Below are 17,503 nucleotides of genomic sequence, written 5' to 3'. Positions count from 1 at the left end.
GGAGATGGTTTCCAGTTGCTTGTGAGCATGATATGGACTTGCACCTGATGTGCTTTTCCGTGCTACAGCAGTGTTGTGGCTGAGGCTGAAAAGGTCCAGCATAAACTGTATTTTTTCCCAGGACAGTGCACTCCTTAGCCAAAGCTTTTTTTGTTTGCACATCCCTTAATTGTTACAGGAACATTCTGCTGTCCTTAATCATATCCCTGCAATTTGACCTGCATTTCCTATCGGTATTATCTAGAGCTATTTCATTTTCTAATTCCTCCAGCCTGGTTTTCCAGATGTTCCTGCGGCATGCAGAAGTCACAACTGCTGTACTCCCCCTCTTTCCTCCATCTCCCTTCATTTTTAGGGCTTAGGAAGCTGCTTGTAATATAGTCATACATTCTGCTGCTTTTTTTTTTTTTTTTTCCAGTTACCCAGCCTTGTTCATAAGTGATCCCAGCATTGTAGTTTTTAACTCAGATTTGGTATCTTACGGGGAGAAGCTACGGTGGTGGAAGTGTCTCTTTTCAGCTGTGGGACACAAATTTTGAACATCCAAAATGCATCTTGGGCTGTCCAACTCTGGACTTTGTAAATGTTTGGGTTTTGTTGTTGTTGTTGTTAGTTTGCTTGTTTGAGGTTTTTTTAAATGTTTTTAATTATAAAATATTTGGCATTATCAACATACTTTGTTAGCGTATAACTACCTGCTAGTTGCCCTAGAGGTCAACTCTAGAGGATCATCAGGATCCCAGTGTGGTACTCGGGCTATGCAGTGTATGGGGAGTGCTGACTGTTTGGCAGTGGGATTCACAGCATGTGACCAACAGTGGGATCATCTGTCCCCACTAGCATGCAGGAGCCACAGTGGCAGAGGATGGGTTTCCTCTCTTCCCCTTGTCCTGTGTTGTACCTGTAGTGGGGTGGGCTTCTCTGAGGTCCACCTACTTTTCCAAGGTGTAAGGAGAGGGTGGGGATATGCCTAGCAATGGGTCAGATAACAGAGTAAGCATCCATAGCCACACCTGGAAACCTTCAGCGGAGGTGTAATGATGGGTTCCTCCGTAATGCAGCTCAGAGAGTTCACAATTCCGCTTGTGACTGTTAAACTCATGGTCCTGCCGAGGGTGAACATGGAGCCCTGGGAGGAGACAGCAGATGTCATATCCTGTGGGGCTTGGCACTTGAGGGTCTCTTACGATCCCTGGCGTATATCCTGCCAACACAACTGATTCCCAAATTATTAGTGTCATGGTTATGGTTATGTGCTGATGACTGGTGTTCCTGGAGTGTGCAGGAGCAACAGTGGGCCCGGGAGAGCCCTGTCATGCCTCAGGCTTGGAGCAGCCTCGGATGTGAGGCATTAGCTGTCTGAGGAAAGATCAAGAGATAGCAGATAGACATCTGCTATGGGGATTAGTGCACTGGATTACAAGTTGTTGGTTAAACTCTTAGATTTCTGTTACTTAACTATTCCTTCAAAAGCGAAATACGAAGTCATTCCCATCTTTCTAGGCACCATTTTAATTGTTCTTTTTTAACGGCAGGCGATATTCAGATGCATGAGACCAAGCACATCTGATAGACTTTGCTTTTACAACCTGTTGGCCTTACACTGCCATACTTTCTTGAAAGTACGTTATTTTCAGAGGGCAACCAAAAAACCCCCAACCAACCAACCCTTTTACATGGTGGAATACTTTACACAAGGCATCAATTCAGTTTGTAAATTGTTTTGCTATGAATATTTAGGCTGCATAAAAGGAACCATAGCAAGATTGTCTTGATCTGAGTATGGTTTCAACCAGAGTATTGTGACTTCTGTTGTGGAGTGCCACTGTGCTTGTTCCCTTTGCCTTTCTCTCCTCAGTACATAATGTATTCAGTGTGCCTCTGGATGGAGTTATGCTCTGCTGTGTTGTTTACCACCTTTAAAGACTTTCTAACAACTTGCTAGATAGTGCCAATAGTAATTGGTGCAAAATTTTGTACTCCTAACCCGAATGTGCAAGATGAGGGCTAGCGGAAAGAGCGGGTGAAAGTCACAGACATTGCAAAAAATGTGAAATCATGTTTTTCTTAATCTCTCCAGCCATTATTACTTCTGGGATGCTTGTTTATATGTTCAGTCACAGGAGTTTGTGTAGAGGATTAGTGGACCTCATGTGGAAAATATCCAGTGACGCTGGAAGAAACAGGTGCTGGTGGACTGCCTGTTTGGTTTAGCCTTGATAAATAAATCTTCTTCCCAGGGACATGGGGACAGAACAAGGGCTCCCTCCAAAACCCAGAACACAAACCAAGTAACTGCAGGTGGTCTGGCTGTCCATCGCTTCCTGCTCTGTGGTGGATTTGTCAGGAAGAGGAGCAGTTACCTGACCTGGTCTTAATCCGGTATATGTCTTAAGAACAACTAAATCTGTGAGATGAATGAATTAAGTCTGGAGTACATAACCTCATCCCAACTAATTATCCGATTGTTTTGCTTGAATGTCTGTGTGGGTAGGGAAATTCAGCCTCTTGTGTTTTCAGCCTCTTGTGTTTTTGAACACAAGTGGCATTGGCTTTTGAGAAATACCCCTTCCCTGGCTCAGGTGTCACTATTGTGCATCCAGTTCAGCTGTGCAATACTATGATCTGAATAAGAGGGGAATGGGTGATGGTTATTTGTAGCACTAAAGAGACAGGCTTCAGAAGAGGAAGGGTTTGTTGCTGCAGCACGTGTCAGTATCTGCACAAGTGATGTGCGAAGTGCACAGCGCATCATTGAAGTGCTGTGGGTGGTTTGATAGATCCACACTCATTTAGTGCGTCAGGTATGACCTTAATCTATGCCGTACACCTCCAATGTGCCCCTTTCCTCTGCAGACCTGTTTCTGATGCCCTACCTCTGACCCTCACCCTTGTGCCCCAGGGTTGGCTGGTTAAGTGGGCTGGGAGGGAGAAGCCCCGTGCCTGGCTGTGTAGGGCGTTACGGGCCGGTTTCGTCTGGGCGGTTTGGAGCCTGGGGTTACCCCGTGTGTCATTAATCCACTGTATAAATACTCAGGAGAGAAGTGGAGGGAGCGGTTCAGCAAGCCGGGCTGGCTCGGCATTTCCTCAGAGGCAAGTAAATGCGGCTGTCTCCACGTGGCTCTGGGGCTTTTGCATGAAGTAACCCCTGGGTGCAGCTGAGAGCGTGTCCCGGCTAAGGCGTGCGTGTGAGACAAAGGCTGCCGTGAGGTCTGGGGAGGGAGCCTTCCCTGTCCGTACACACACGTAGGTTGTGCAGAGGGAGTCTCTGTTGGCTGCAAGGGCGCTTGTGTTCGTGCAGCTGAGGTGCCCCATTGGGTTTCTGTTGCTGAAAGCAGAGGGGCAGGGGCAGGGGCTGTGTTGGTGGCTTTGTGCTTCCAGAGGCATCCAGGCATCAGTGATGCCGCCGCAGCGGTGCTTCTGGGGCTGCTGGGGCTGGTGTGCTTCCCCTTCTGCCTGCTGTATGCTAAGGCCAGGCCACCACCAGCATCACCCCTCGTGTTGGTGAAGGAGGGGATGCCCTGTTGTGTGATGAAACACTCATTGGTGTTTGCTCCATGGTGGGGGCTGTGTGACCTTCCCAGTGCCATGCTCCTTGGTGTTGGCGCAAGGTGGGCTTCATGGTCTGTCCCAGCCTGGCTTCACATACACCTTCCCTGGGAGGGAGCAGGCTGAGACCTTGCTGCCAGAGAAGCATGTCCTTACCTTCTCGTTTTGCAGCCTTCCCTGACTTATCTGAGGACCGAGTACCAGGGTGGGTGTACCACATTGCACTCTTACTATATTATGCCACTCATGTAATGTGTCACTGAGTACCCTATGGTCTGTGGGAAGCAGCAGAGAAGTCTGCCAAAGACATTCCCATGAGACCACCTCAGACGTCTTTGTCTTCTCATGTGCCAAAAGTGGCTGGCTCTGATCCCAGGGGTTTGCAAATTAGAGGTCTCCTTGCCTCTAACCTGGCATCAGGCACTTCTGTGCCCAGGTCAAAGGGTTTTTCCAGCTCTTCTGCCTGCTGAGCTGCTGCTGGCTGGGACCTGTGCTCCTGAGACCTAGGACTTTAGTTTTCCTTGTTTGAGCTGCTGGATCACAGCTCAGGTTCACACTTGCACTTTGAGGTGACAGATTTGAAATTAAAAGTGGGGATTTTCCGGCCCTTTTCTGGCAGTTATTATTTCTAGGATGGTTGTTTAGGCGTTCAGTCATGGAAGCATATTCGCAGGGTTAGTGGACCGCATGTGAAAAATTTCTGGTAATGCTAGAAAAATGATTGCCTGTTTGGTTTAGCACTGATAAATAAATCTTCTTCCCAGGGACATGGGGACAGAACAAGGGCTCCCTCCAAAACCCAGAACACAAACCAAGTAATTGGACTCTGCAGGTGGTCTGGCTGTCCATTGCTTCCTGCTCTGTGGTGGATTTGTCAGGAAGAGGAGCAGTTACCTGACCTGATCTTAATCCAGTATATATCTTAAGAACAACTAAATCTGTGAGATGAATGAATTAAGTCTGGAGTACATAACCTCATCCCAACTAATTATCTGATTGTTTTGCTTGAACGTCTGTTGTTATCTGTGTGGGTAGAGAAATTCAGTCTCTGAACGGAGACACGGTGTAGTTTTGAATGCAAGTAGTATTTTCAGTGGCATGACTCTACTACTGCATATGGCTGTTGTACAATCTTGTACAACTATGCTTCACATGAGAGGCATGGTAGCACTGTTGCTGTAAGCTAAGGATTACTTGTAGGACTAAAGAGCTACTCTGAAAAGGGAAGGGTTTGTTCCTGCTAGAAAACCTCAGTATTTGTGTATGTTCTTCTGATGTTTAAGTAGTTCCACAGTAGTAAGAATTTAATTTGCATTTTCAGCTATGAGCTCCATTTTGTAGGTTCACTAAGAACGCTAACTCAGCAACCCTCTGTTTGAGTTACCTTAAATGTGGAGCCAGAGAAGTCTGAATGTGCTTCTTTCTCCAAGTATGGAGTATAAGTTGGGAATTGTGAATTGAAGCTGCTAATTTTATACAGCTTTATTCTCTGAGAATTTTTTAGAAGTTGTGTTACGGCATGTTCAGTGGAAAAGAAGCTTAGAGGTCATTTAGAGCAGCGTTGGTGACTGGGAGATTGGTGAGTTGGTGAAACTAATTTGGTAGAGTTGGATGGAAGCTTGAAGAATGTTTTGAATGAAATGTTTGGGAGGTAAGAAATGATGAACTAGCACTTCAACTGAAAAACTAAGGAAGTATGGAAAGAATGTACGGATGCCTTCATTAAACTGGACACTTCTAATCTAAGAGTCTGAGTGAAGTTTCTGAATAAATGAGAGAGCAGTTAAAAAAAGGTAACTGTTAAGCAAAAAAACTTTAGTTCTTGGCAACATATTGAGTAAATGACAAAGAATGATTAAAAGTGCTGCCATGTAGAATCAGGCTCATATGTTCTTGAATTTAATTTTTAAATAGCTTGGGTCTGTTCCCATTCAAAAGCCAAACCATTGCAGAAACGGGTGCATCTGAAATGAGTTTCAAATGGGTTTTTAAAGGCCAGTTTCTATCTGCAGTGGTTATTTGCTCTGTGTGCCGAAAGTCTTACAAGCCAAAAGGTGTCAGTAGAATTGCACAGTGCCACTGCAGCTTAGTATTTTAAAGAAATAACTCCCAAAATATTAACTGCACATATATGACTATAAATAAGCATTTTGCTGTAGAAAAAAGGGGAGTGTTGTATTGACAGGCATTGTATTTTGTCCTTTTTTTTTTTTTCCCAGGTGGTTCACTGCCCCATGAAGAAGCTTCACTGGTTGTTAATAAAGGGGAGGAATTAAGGTTGAGGTGCAACGAGAATGGACCTGTGACTTGGAATTTCCAGAACTCGGACCCATCAGCAAAAGCAAGGAGTTCCAATGAGAAAGAGTGGTACACCAAAAATGCAACAGTCAGAGACACAGGGAGATACACATGCAAAAGCAAAGGGAGTATCGTCAACTCTTTTTATGTTTTTGTTAAAGGTAAATATCAATTAAGGCATTATTTTTGCTTTCCCTCTCTTTCCCACTCTCAAAATAATAGGGCAGTAAATGCTGGAGGGGGGAATGTATTTGACGAACAAAGGGAGAACAGAGTCTGATACAAGAAATCATCTTCCCTGACAGTGGAAAGAAAACTCACTCCCAGCTTTGCTTGTAACGGCTTTGTCATGAGAGCAATGTTCTGGATGAGTTTCTCTTTACATCCCTGTTGCTTGTGGTGAAATATACCTGAGCTGTCTTTCTAGAAGCTAGCCAAATGACCTGAATCAGTTGTATGAGTCACTTGTACTGTGCGGAAGCAAGCAGTACATAGTCATGTAAGGCTTGTCCCCAAGCACTTGATTTATTGAGACATGTAGCTAAAGGATTTGGCTTTTTGAAGTTGCGCTTTCAGGGCTTAAGCCAGCAGGCGGCAATGATTCCTCCACCTCCAGCTTCTGATCTACCTTGTGACTGATCAGAAGTGTCCAACTTGGGAAGAGTGCCTCTGCTCTTGACACATTTTTGCAATCGTTTATTACCCTGTGTTTTCTTCTCATCTTTTGTTGGCTCTTGATCTGTGGCTTCATCAGCTGCCCTCAAACTGACAGTGTACCAATCCTGGCATTCCCTTTTCCTTTCCAAGGAAGTTATTTTCCTGCTTCTTCACATAGCTCTGGTGATCTTTCTTCCCTGTTGATGGAAAAAAGTCCTACAACATCCACCTTTTTTAGAAATCATTCCTTGTCCAACAGGGGTTGTCTCAAAGACCCTCCTCTGAGCCCTGCCAGTCCTTTCAGACTTAACTGCAAGATTGTTCTCCAAGACAGGGAAATACCAGCACAGCACAGTGAAGAGTATTTTCCCAAAGGAAGATATCTGACATAGTAACCACAGGTTTAAAGAACGCTCCTTTAACTGCTCCTGAGTTGTCCAAATAGCCAGGCAGCTACTATGGACGAGTTTTCTTGACCTTCTGTGTTTCTCTGAGACTATGGCTAAAGAAAACCTGGCGTGTATTTTATCTACATGTGACGAACACTGTTGACGTTATCTACTATGACTGTTTTCCTGAAGGTCATGGTAATTATCCTAGATAGCTGTGGTCATAGATTTGTTTGTGTCTTCCACCAGATGACTCCTTCACCTCAGGATAACAGGCAACCCTCCCACTGAGCATGATTACCAAAGCATCAGAGAAGTTATGTGTGGCCTTCATGCAGCGTGTTGTTAATTTCTTTGTCTTAATTGTGTGAAAAATGTGCAGCCTTCACTTTGCCAAGTTCCTGGAAGTAAATGAAGTATGTTTGTGAGATTGGCCATTATTTTGCAATTGGTTTTGTCTTAATGACGCCTTACATCTTCTTGAAGATGCTACCATGAGCTCAGTTGCTTGTGATGTTGCCACAAGCACCCCATATGTTTTCTGCTTGTAAAGCTGGGCATGGAGAGCAGGACCAAGAACCTTGATCCTGCTAGTCCCAAGTGGCGCATAAAATGGTGCCAGCTATTTATCTTTTACATCCATATGTATCTACTAAGAACATACTTTCCATGCTTCTGTGACCAAGGATGACACAGTATTGACAGACTATAGGTATATTCCTCTTCGGCACAAAGTGTCAGTGTTGTACCAATATTATTTCATTTATTAGTAGTCTCCATCCTCTAGTTCTAGATTGTTGCTTTAAAGCTTTTCATTTGTGGGGGTATCTTGGGTGCCAGTATCAAATGAAGTTAAAACTATACCCTCACTCTAAGCTAGAAACCAGCCAATAACTTCTCTGTTTAGTGATGAGCACCCTTTAAGTTAGTATTTCCTAATTACTTGTGCAAATGTCCTGTGCTTTATTTTCAGACTAGTATTTGTCTTAAACCAAATGAGCATTGTCCATCTTCTTTACCAGATTCTCTCAGTCTTCCTTGTTAAGTCATGGTTTGTTGACCTCTAATCATTCCAAGTTGCATTAAGCAAGTTTGCAAAAAAGAAACAAAACTTTTCCCCCTGTGTCTACATTTCTAATTCATGCTGCTCCGTAGGGAGGGCAGATGGGAGCTGAAATAAGCTCAAACACAGAGTGTTTGTCACCACACCATCCTTTATTTTTGGCCAGGTTCTTAGCATTTCAAGGTCATCACCTATATTGGGCTTTAACCTTAGCTGTGAAAGTATGTAAACTACTGTATATTTGTGTGCTGGGGTTGGCTGACATGAAGTGCTTTAGGAAAGTTACCCTGTGAAAATTCCATGATGATTTTTCAATCAGATACGCTGTTTATATGACTTTTTTAAATATATTGTTATTAAGGAGGCTAAAAATAACCCCTGCTTTCAGGGAGAGGAGAAAGAGAGAGAAGTTCTTTGGTGCTTCCTCTGGTAGCAATGTGTGTTCATTTAGATTATGTATTTTACAGAAGTGAAAACCATAATTTAGGTGCTTTTCAACTTCCATTTGCTCGTAAATTTCTTCAAGATCCTCCTGTGGGCATGAAACCTTACAGCCTGGCCGCTAGCTAAAAGCAAATTACTTTTAATGGTCTGTGAAAATCTGTTTACTGTTATTGGAGCTGGAGGGTGGAGGTTTTGGAGCTAAACAAGGCAAAAAAAGATATCTCCCATCTCCGAATAAAAAAGCAGTAAGATTATTTTTAGTGCACATGAGTCCTTAGTGTGTCTGGTATTGAATGCTACTGCACATTTCCTGTTGTGCTGCTCTTCCAGGACAAAATTTAATGTCTCTTGATAAACATGAATTGGGTAATAGTTGTTTTTACTGGCTGAACATAAAACTTTCTTTGATGTAGGTGCCCAACTGCAGAGTTAGGGTCATCAGAAGTTCCCTATGCAATGTCAGCTGCTCTGACAGGTCTTGTGTTTGTTCACAGATCCAAATGTGCTCTTCCTTGTTGATTCTCTCATCTATGGGAAAGAAGACAGTGACATCCTGCTAGTGTGCCCACTAACAGATCCAGATGTTTCGAATTTCACGCTGAGAAAATGCGATGGCAGACGTCTCCCCAAAAATATGACGTTCATTCCCAATCCCCAGGAAGGCATCATTATAAAGAACGTGCAGAGGTCGTTTAAGGGCTGCTACCAGTGTTTGGCCAAGCACAACGGAGTTGAGAAAATATCGGAGCACATTTTTCTGAACGTGAGGCCAGGTAACACCAAAATGTTGCCTTCTTGTAGAGCACCTGATTTTACCCTTCACTCTCCAGGAGCTGACGGGAAGTGCTGTGAAGCCTCACCTTTATCCTAACCTTTTCATGGGGAGGATGGAGGTGGTGGTCTCCTCTGGGGGCTTTTAGAATCTTCTCCTACTCAAAACCAGAGATGCTTGCACACCAGGGGATTACTCTGGTGCCTGTGGCTGCTGCAGGCTGTCCAAAGGAAGATGGGGGCTTACAAAGCTTGTTCTGGGCAAGTTGTGTTGAGGTACAGATTGATTGTAGGACACTTGACTTGTAGCTGTGCTAAGCAGCTCTGGCCATGATCATGTTTATTTTCTGTTCCTGGTGATTTCCAGGTGTTTTTTTCACCATTCTAAGTAATTTGGATTATGCTGTTGTTTTGAGCACAAACCCTCAGGTTTGGACAGGTTTCTGCATGCAAAGTGGAGATTTGGGTCTGAATCACAAACCTGCCTCGCATGTCTGTTGCCCACAAGTGACAGCAAAAGGGACTTATGGCTCTGAAGAAGAAGGGTTCAGTGAAGAGGCAGAGCTTGGGGGAGCAGAGGGCCCTTGTTTGTCTCCGTCTTTGTGAGGATGGTCACAACAGCAGCCATGTGCCCCGATGATGATGAGGAGTGTGTTGTGGCTGAGCTGTGATATGCAACACTTGCAATATGCTCTGCAGACCTGTTTCTGATGCCCTACCTCTGACCCTCACCCTTGTGCCCTAGGGTTGGCTGGTTAAGTGGGTTGGGAGGGAGAAGCCCAGTGCCTGGCTGTGTAGGGCGTTACGGGCGGTTTTGTTTGGAGCCTGGGGTTACCCCGTGTGTCATTAATCCACTGTATAAATACCCAGGAGAGAAGTGGAGGGAGCGGTTCAGCAAGCCGGGCTGGCTCGGCATTTCCTCAGAGGCAAGTAAATGCGGCTGTCTCCACGTGGCTCTGGGGCTTTTGCATGAAGTAACCCCTGGGTGCAGCTGAGAGCGTGTCCCGGCTAAGGCGTGCGTGTGAGACAAAGGCTGCCGTGAGGTCTGGGGAGGGAGCCTTCCCTGTCCGTGCACACGCGTAGGTTGTGCAGAGGGAGTCTCTGTTGGCTGCAAGGGCGCTTGTGTTCGTGCAGCTGAGGTGTCCCATTGGGTTTCTGTTGCTGAAAGCAGAGGGGCAGGGGCTGTGTTGGTGGCTTTGTGCTTCCAGAGGCATCCAGGCATCAGTGATGCCGCCGCAGCGGTGCTTCTGGGGCTGCTGGGGCTGGTGTGCTTCCCCTTCTGCCTGCTGTATGCTAAGGCCAGGCCACCACCAGCATCACCCCTCATGTTGGTGAAGGAGGGGATGCCCTGTTGTGTGATGAAACACTCATTGGTGTTTGCTCCGTGGCAGGGGCTGTGTGACCAGCTCAGGTCTATGTGGCCAGCTTCATGCTCTGCTCTTCAGTGGTGGGGCAGAGGATGGGCACTGGGGTTCATCTCAAGTGTGGAGTTTGCTGTGGCAAGTTGAAGTCTTTTTCCTGGTAATTTGGGAACGCTGGTGCAGTGAATTTCAATGAATACTAAATTTCAATTAATGAGAAAAGAATAAAAGTTGGATCAGTACGGCCATCTCTGGCATTCTCCTTTGATGACAGAAATCAAGTCTGTTCTTGCTGTCTCTCTTATTTGTTCTGTAACAAGGTTTTCTTTCAACTGTTTTTTTTTTTCCAGTGATGGCCAAAGAAAGAAATTAGTGGATGTTTCTCTGAAATAGGAAAGTGCAAGTTTTACTATGGGAATATTTCACTTTTTTATGGGATAAAATCTGTACCTGCTCAATACAGCAGTGACTTCAGATGGGAAGTGCTTACCTAGCATCCATTGCCAGCCACCCACTGGTGGTGGGTTGTTGGTGGCTAGCGGGACCTGGGCAATATGCCTGTGTTCTCTGTTTGTGGGGCGGCATGAAGTAAGTGGAAGCATCTGCTGAAGGCCATCAAAAGCAGAGCAGCATTGGCATCCTCAGTGTCGTAATTACTGTGCTGTAGTGTTCAGTCCTCACTGGGTTCACCAGGTAAAACTCCCACTTTCTCCTTGGGTGAGGATTTAAATGCATGGGAGACCCTTTGGTGAGTGACGTTTTTGTAATCATAACTGGCACTCAGACCCCCAGGCCTCTGGCACAGAAAGGCAGAAGAAACGTCCATGAAACAGGGAGCTGTGCACGCATGCTGACATACACCAGCCCTGCTACAATAGCACAGGGAGCGTTTATGTCCAGCCTTTCTCAAAACAATGGAGGGCTTTATGGACTTAATGGCTTTTTTGTTGTTCATAGATGTTTCTGGTGGGTGAGAACACAGCATGCCTTCTGCACAGGCTTCCGCTTGTCTCTTGGGTACTGCTGAATGCCGGGGAGATTTTCATGTCAGCCTTTATATCTGAAGAGAGCAAACATGTTTCTTTGTTCTCTTCTGTAGCTACTTACAGCAACATGAGGAAAACATTATTGTTAAAGTATGAATGGCTGAAAAGCATGGCGTTTTCCTAAGTTTTGTGTCATTTACCTAAGACAACTACAAAGCCTGTGTCAGAGGCAGGAAAGAGTATGGAAGACCTTATCTGATATAAGTTCCATTCACAGTTTGAGAGTGAGTCTTCCTGCATAAAAGCCCTAGTGGGAAGTTCACTGGAGTCTCATAAATGAGAAAAAGTTGAAGAAAAGGTTGAAGGAAACAGAAAAAAACAAATTGCAGAGGGAACAGAGGAAAATCTGAAGAGCTTTATGGAGATAGGAGGTACATAGTTCTCAGAAATACTTAACTGTTGACGAAAGACACCCTGTAGCAGAACAGGGGTACAGCTAGCCCATGTCACCTGCTCTTGGGTGACAAACTTGTCCACAGTCTTGGCTCCAGCCACCTTGAACCATCACTGTGAGCAGAGGCTGTGGTGCTTTCAGAGGTGGTTGTGCTGTAGTCTTTGAGCTGTACTGTCCTTCCTAGGCTGTCCATCAGGGGCTTTCAGGGACCTGTCAGGCAGTACTTTGTGTCGGTGGTATTTTCTAATTCAAAGTTGCAGTTCATGCTAGCCTGTGGTTCTTCAGTGGCTAATCCTCACCGTGTTTTGAATTCCAGAGTGCAGCGTTTTAATCACTGTCATGGAATGGATCATCTTATTTATGGTTCAACATCATTTGAGTTTCTTCCTGCAAGTTGCTATGTTCTTGCATATTATCTAACTTTAAATGTAATTTGAAGGGGGACTGAAGCAGAAATGTGCTTGTTGTAAGGGAACAACTGTGTAATATGTTAGATAAATTTGGATGCTTCTCTGAGGCCTGAGATTTATTGGAAAGTTAATGACTGTTTTTTCTTGTCCCCCCTTTGGAAGCTCTGAAGCTAATGAAAAGTACACTTCTAAATTGTTTTCCAGTCCACAAAACTCTTCCTGTCATTACCTTATCCAAAAGCCATGAGCTTCTCAAAGAAGGAGAAGAATTTGAGGTTACATGCATAATCACGGATGTGGACAGCAGTGTACAAGCTAGCTGGATTTCTCACAGAAGTGCGGTGAGTTCCTTTAATTGTATCATATATGCCTCAGCACAGTACGCAAACTCTCTGTAGATATTCACATACTTGTCTTGGATACCTGACGCTGTGTCAGTTTGGATTTGTTGCATTTCCAAAGGTCCCACATCCTACGGAGTGATGAAGGGCCAGCAACAACTGTCCTATGGCCATGCAGATGGCTGGGCGGAAAAGCATCTGCATGGGCTATTCCCCCCAAGCAGAAATTGAAGTTAGGCTCTTCAGTGTAAAGTTTAGGTGACCTCTATTGGGCTGCCTAAATACGGAAGCATGGAGTGCCTACACATCACATTGCAATCAATGGGAGCTGCAAATATCAACACATGGACTGCAAATTACAGATTCTAGTCGTTATCATTAAGAGTAAAATACCTGCTAATTAGCATGGGACTGTGTGTGACAGGAATAGTAGTAAGGATTTGCAGGAATGATTAATTCATTTAAATTACATGGTGTGCCTCACTAACTGGGGAAGTTCTGAAAAATGAACCAGTGAACTGGCTTCTGTCTGTAGTGACAGATGAAGTTACTGCCTGGCATCACCAACTGAATTATTGGCAGGCTAAGTGTTCCAGTAGAGTTGATTACTGGCAGCATAGCTATTCTGCAGACGAGGGACAGAGAGATTCCCTCCCCATGTCAGCCAGCGTGCTGCCAGCTCTGCCTTTGAAATGAGCAGCAGGCGCTGGGCTGTTTCTAAGGATGCTTCTTGGTCTTCTGGGTGTACCCTGAAATTTCTATTAATTAAAAGCCCTTGTGAAGACCTGTTAGTAACTTCTGCCATATATGACCCCATGCTAATTGGCTGGTCTTTTACTGCTAATGGTGGTGACCAGAATATGTAATTCACAGTCCACATGTCTGTGTGTGTATGGAAGAAAAGACTTCTGTGATGCTGTGATGTTTAGATAAATCACATCTCCTCAGGCAGATAGCGAACAGGAGGCCTGTTCCCTGGGGCTGGGTATGCCATGCTTAACTAATCCACTGCCTCTGGCAGAGCTGCTGTCGCTAAGTGCTCACTGCTCCAGAAATCCCACCTCGCAGCTCCGAAGGTTGGGGAGGTCTAAATGAAGGTGGCATGGGACATGCAGATGGGGCTTTTGGTTCTTTGCCAAGGTCAACTGCAAGTCCTTCATCTGAGAACTTAATTTGTTCCCTTACTTCCCTCCCTTTTCTTTGTTCTGGTATGATGAAACTGGGGCCTTCCCTTAAGTTTTTGTGCTTTCTCACTTTTCACTTTTTAAGAGCCATGAGGAAAATATTTTTGCCCAGATAAGTTTGACCTTTCTGTCCTTTCTGGTAAATAGTAGGCGATGCTATCTTTTAAATATTGACTTTCAATTTCGTACTAAACTAGAATACATTAAATTCATGTTTAAATAGATGCAGAACTACGTTTTCTCCTGAATAGGTGGGTGGAAAAAATACAAACCACTTCTTCCTCATATGACTGAAGTTATCACCACTTCTCAAAATTAGGAGACTTGCTATAAGCAGACACTTCCATACAAAACAAACTTCATTTGTGAATTATTATAGCTCAGCAGGAATCAAAATTGTCTTGAGAAGATTAAATTTATCCAGAAGGTCTTGGAACCTCAGGAATTGAGATAATCTTATCAGACAATCATAACAAGTCCAAGCCTGCATTTGGATTAATCAATGTAAATGTATCAGTCTTTCCAACCATACTAAGCATTCTCACAAAAACTGAAGTCAAGACATCAAGGCATTTATTTCTTTCTGTGCATACGTAGGCATAGAGTCATGACACACTTAATGCTTTGAAAAAAGAATGAAGTTTCCACCTGCCTTTAAGGTTAAGAAATCTAGATTGCTATGGACCAAGAGTCAGAGCGGTACAAGAGGAAAACCTGCTGCTTGCAGGTCTCTCTGCAGTATGTCTGTGATCAGGGGTGCTTGGCCTCATGCAACACAGTTTATAATGAAGCTCTAGCACCTTAAGTTCTCTCGTCGTTCACTGGGAAGCAACCATTGGAGACTTCAGTGGTTTTTAGTCACGACTTGAGTGGTGAACCTCACTTGAGAGTTGCAATGGCTTTTTACAATAGCTGCAGCTTTTGAGCATTAGGAAAGTCAAGAGCCAGTGGCCATTTTGCATCAAGCCCCACAGCTAGAGGCATTGTTAGTACAAATAAAACATGTCAGTTCCTCACCATCATCAGCATTAGAAATCTAGACAGAGTGAGCTGGGTTTGACTTTAGGCGCAGCACCGTTTTCTGCACGCACACACATGCACACATGCACACACATTCTTGCTTTACACTGGAGCTTGAGGAGGAAAAAAATAAAGAATAACGGGAAGGAACAGGACTTAGGAGAGGACATTATCTCCCAAAGACAGCTGATCACACACTTGTTTTGCATGGAGAGATTCTAGTGACAGGTTTGCCGTGCTGGCTTATTATTCCGGTTTAAAGTTATGAATATTAATATAGCAAAGTTATAATTACTTCTATTTTTAATTTATCTAGGAAAGATGCTGCATACACAGTGTTTTAGATGTTAATTGTTTTTTACCGACAGATTGTTACAAGCAAAAGCAGAAATTTGGGTGATTATGGATACGAAAGGAAATTAACATTGAACATCCGTTCAGTGGGAGTTAATGATTCTGGAGAATTCACATGCCAAGCAGAAAACCCGTTCGGAAAAACCAATGCCACAGTAACCTTGAAAGCACTAGGTAAATAGTTCTTGTGGAAATCTTAACATTTCTAAGAGCAGGAGGTGGAAAGTGAGAACACTGGGGAGCCATCCTTTCCATCTCTTGCCTTTCCCCCAAATCGCAATAAGTAAAGTTGCTTTATTGAAAGGTTATTGCCAACTGTTACCATATGGGATGGCTTAGGAATGGTTGTGGTGTGGATGACTACTTCAATTTCCGTAACCCTTTGTATGTTATTAGAATGTGCTATTAGAACAATCACCCAGCAGTGTTTCCATCGCTGGTTTGTCTCATCCTTCCTGGTTTAATTTTACATTGAATCCAGTCTTAATGAAGCAAGTCATTTACCTTTGCCTGGTGCTGTCCCTACACTTAAGTAATTTGGCAGCACAAGCACGAAGCGTATCTTTAATACCTACCCTCCAAGCACAGGCAATTTTGCTGACATCAGCGTGTCACTGTTGTTTATGTAGAAACTTTATATATACTTCTATTTAAAATAATGCTGTGAGGAATGTTGTAGTGTGCATAGACTGTATGAAATTGTTCCGGTGCTCACCCCTGTCGTATACCCACTATCCATCATTTTCACAGGTTTTGGATCACGTCCCTTAACACTGAGCAAACTCTCTCTCTCCTCTTGTTTAGTAACAGGCTCAGTTAGAGTCTGCTGTATATTAACTTGGGTGACACACAGTGCCTTTTGGATTTTAAAGCTGCTAAAACAGGCTGATTTGATAAATTAAGGACAATTAAGAACATGTTGGTGTAGTTGATAAGATCATTCTGAAGAAGTCTGCATAGTTGGCTACAACTGTTTCAGTTCCTTACTGTTCAAGGGTGTAGTAACTGAGGGAAGTCTTGGATCCTTTTTCCTTTTCAAATCTGTTTTTTGGTCACACAGATACTCGTTGCTTGGTTTGCTTTCTCTGTTAAATTAAAGAAAACAGAAGTGTTTGACCTGTGCGTGTCAGAGCAGCAGCGGTTTGAGTGTCCTTAACCTTGATCTGCCATTCAGGGAGGTAGGGCTCAATGTTGAAGATGTTTCCTCACTTTTTCACAGGAGAGGCAAAATTCAGACGTAACAGAGGAAAACAGCATGAAGTATGAAACAAAATCTTTTCCCCAAAGGGAACATGAATATGTTCCCTGAATGAATATGAAAGCTTTTATTATAAGAGAAGGGAAGTTTGTAACTACAGAAATTATTAGGACTACAACTGCATGTGCAAATGTGGCTTTAAAAAGGGTTGACTTAATGTCTGGGGACTAAAATAAAGCACAGCCTTATAAAAAGTAGAAAATAAAGTAACAAGCTTGTGTTTAGTAAAATGCAAAGTTTGTATTCAATAAAAAATGACAGAGAAAAGCTGGAATCTTTCCTTTTCAAGGTACTTTTCTCTCCCACCCTTTCAAATTTGACTTAAAATAAACTCTACTTTCTGGATGCTTTTCACCATTCATTGTCAAACTGACTAGATTTATCTGAACTGTGCCAGTGCTCAGGGTGCTGGGAAGTGTATGGTATGTACTGGAGAGATCCTGGGATTGTATCAGATCCTAAATCACTGTAGTTTTAACATTTGCCAAAAGGTTTACAGGAAATAATGGGTATTTTTGGTAAATTTCCTAATTACTTTTTTTAATAGTTTATTTAACTGCAGTTTCCAGAACCTCGTTTTGGGGACTGATAGCACAATCATAGAACTTTATTAGCAGACTCTTGGGTCCAATTTAGAATCTAGGTTTATACAGAAACAGAAGAAAACTGAATGAACTAAAAAACTTCAGTTTCCAGATACAAATCTTTTTCTCTTTCCTAATGATGGGGAACATTTTAGAGCATACCTGCCTGCTGTGAGTTTACTTCATCCTTTCTTCTCCAAAGCATCTGTCAAGCGCTCTGGCAGCTCCATATGCTTTCACCAAGCCCCACTGGCTCTGGTTTTCCTGAGCTCAGGTGCCCAGCTGGCCACAGCAGTTTGATTACTAGAAAGTGGGAAGAAGCAGCGATCTGAGATTGACTTTTGTTCTAAATTCAAGCTCTCTCAGTAAATGTGTTTTCT

The 17,503-nt window shown here is 43.7% G+C and overlaps 1 protein-coding gene across 2 annotated transcripts in view; it reads left to right on the top strand.

Annotated features, from left to right (window-relative positions):
• KIT (KIT proto-oncogene, receptor tyrosine kinase) overlaps window positions 1–17,503 on the top strand; it is a 55,654-nt gene that overhangs the window by 12,791 nt on the left and 25,360 nt on the right. Inside the window, exons 2-5 of one of the 2 annotated variants that reach the window (XM_065697168.1) lie at window positions 5,769–6,008; window positions 8,895–9,173; window positions 12,587–12,723; window positions 15,296–15,455. In XM_065697168.1, coding sequence (XP_065553240.1) covers window positions 5,769–6,008; window positions 8,895–9,173; window positions 12,587–12,723; window positions 15,296–15,455 — 816 coding nt within the window. The remainder of the gene's footprint in view (window positions 1–5,768; window positions 6,009–8,894; window positions 9,174–12,586; window positions 12,724–15,295; window positions 15,456–17,503) is intronic. The other variant, XM_065697173.1, reaches the window with a different exon arrangement.

This window comes from Lathamus discolor, chromosome 1 (assembly GCF_037157495.1).
Source record: "Lathamus discolor isolate bLatDis1 chromosome 1, bLatDis1.hap1, whole genome shotgun sequence".
NCBI lineage: Eukaryota > Metazoa > Chordata > Aves > Psittaciformes > Psittacidae > Lathamus > Lathamus discolor.
This window is presented reverse-complemented; position numbering and strand designations above follow the sequence as displayed.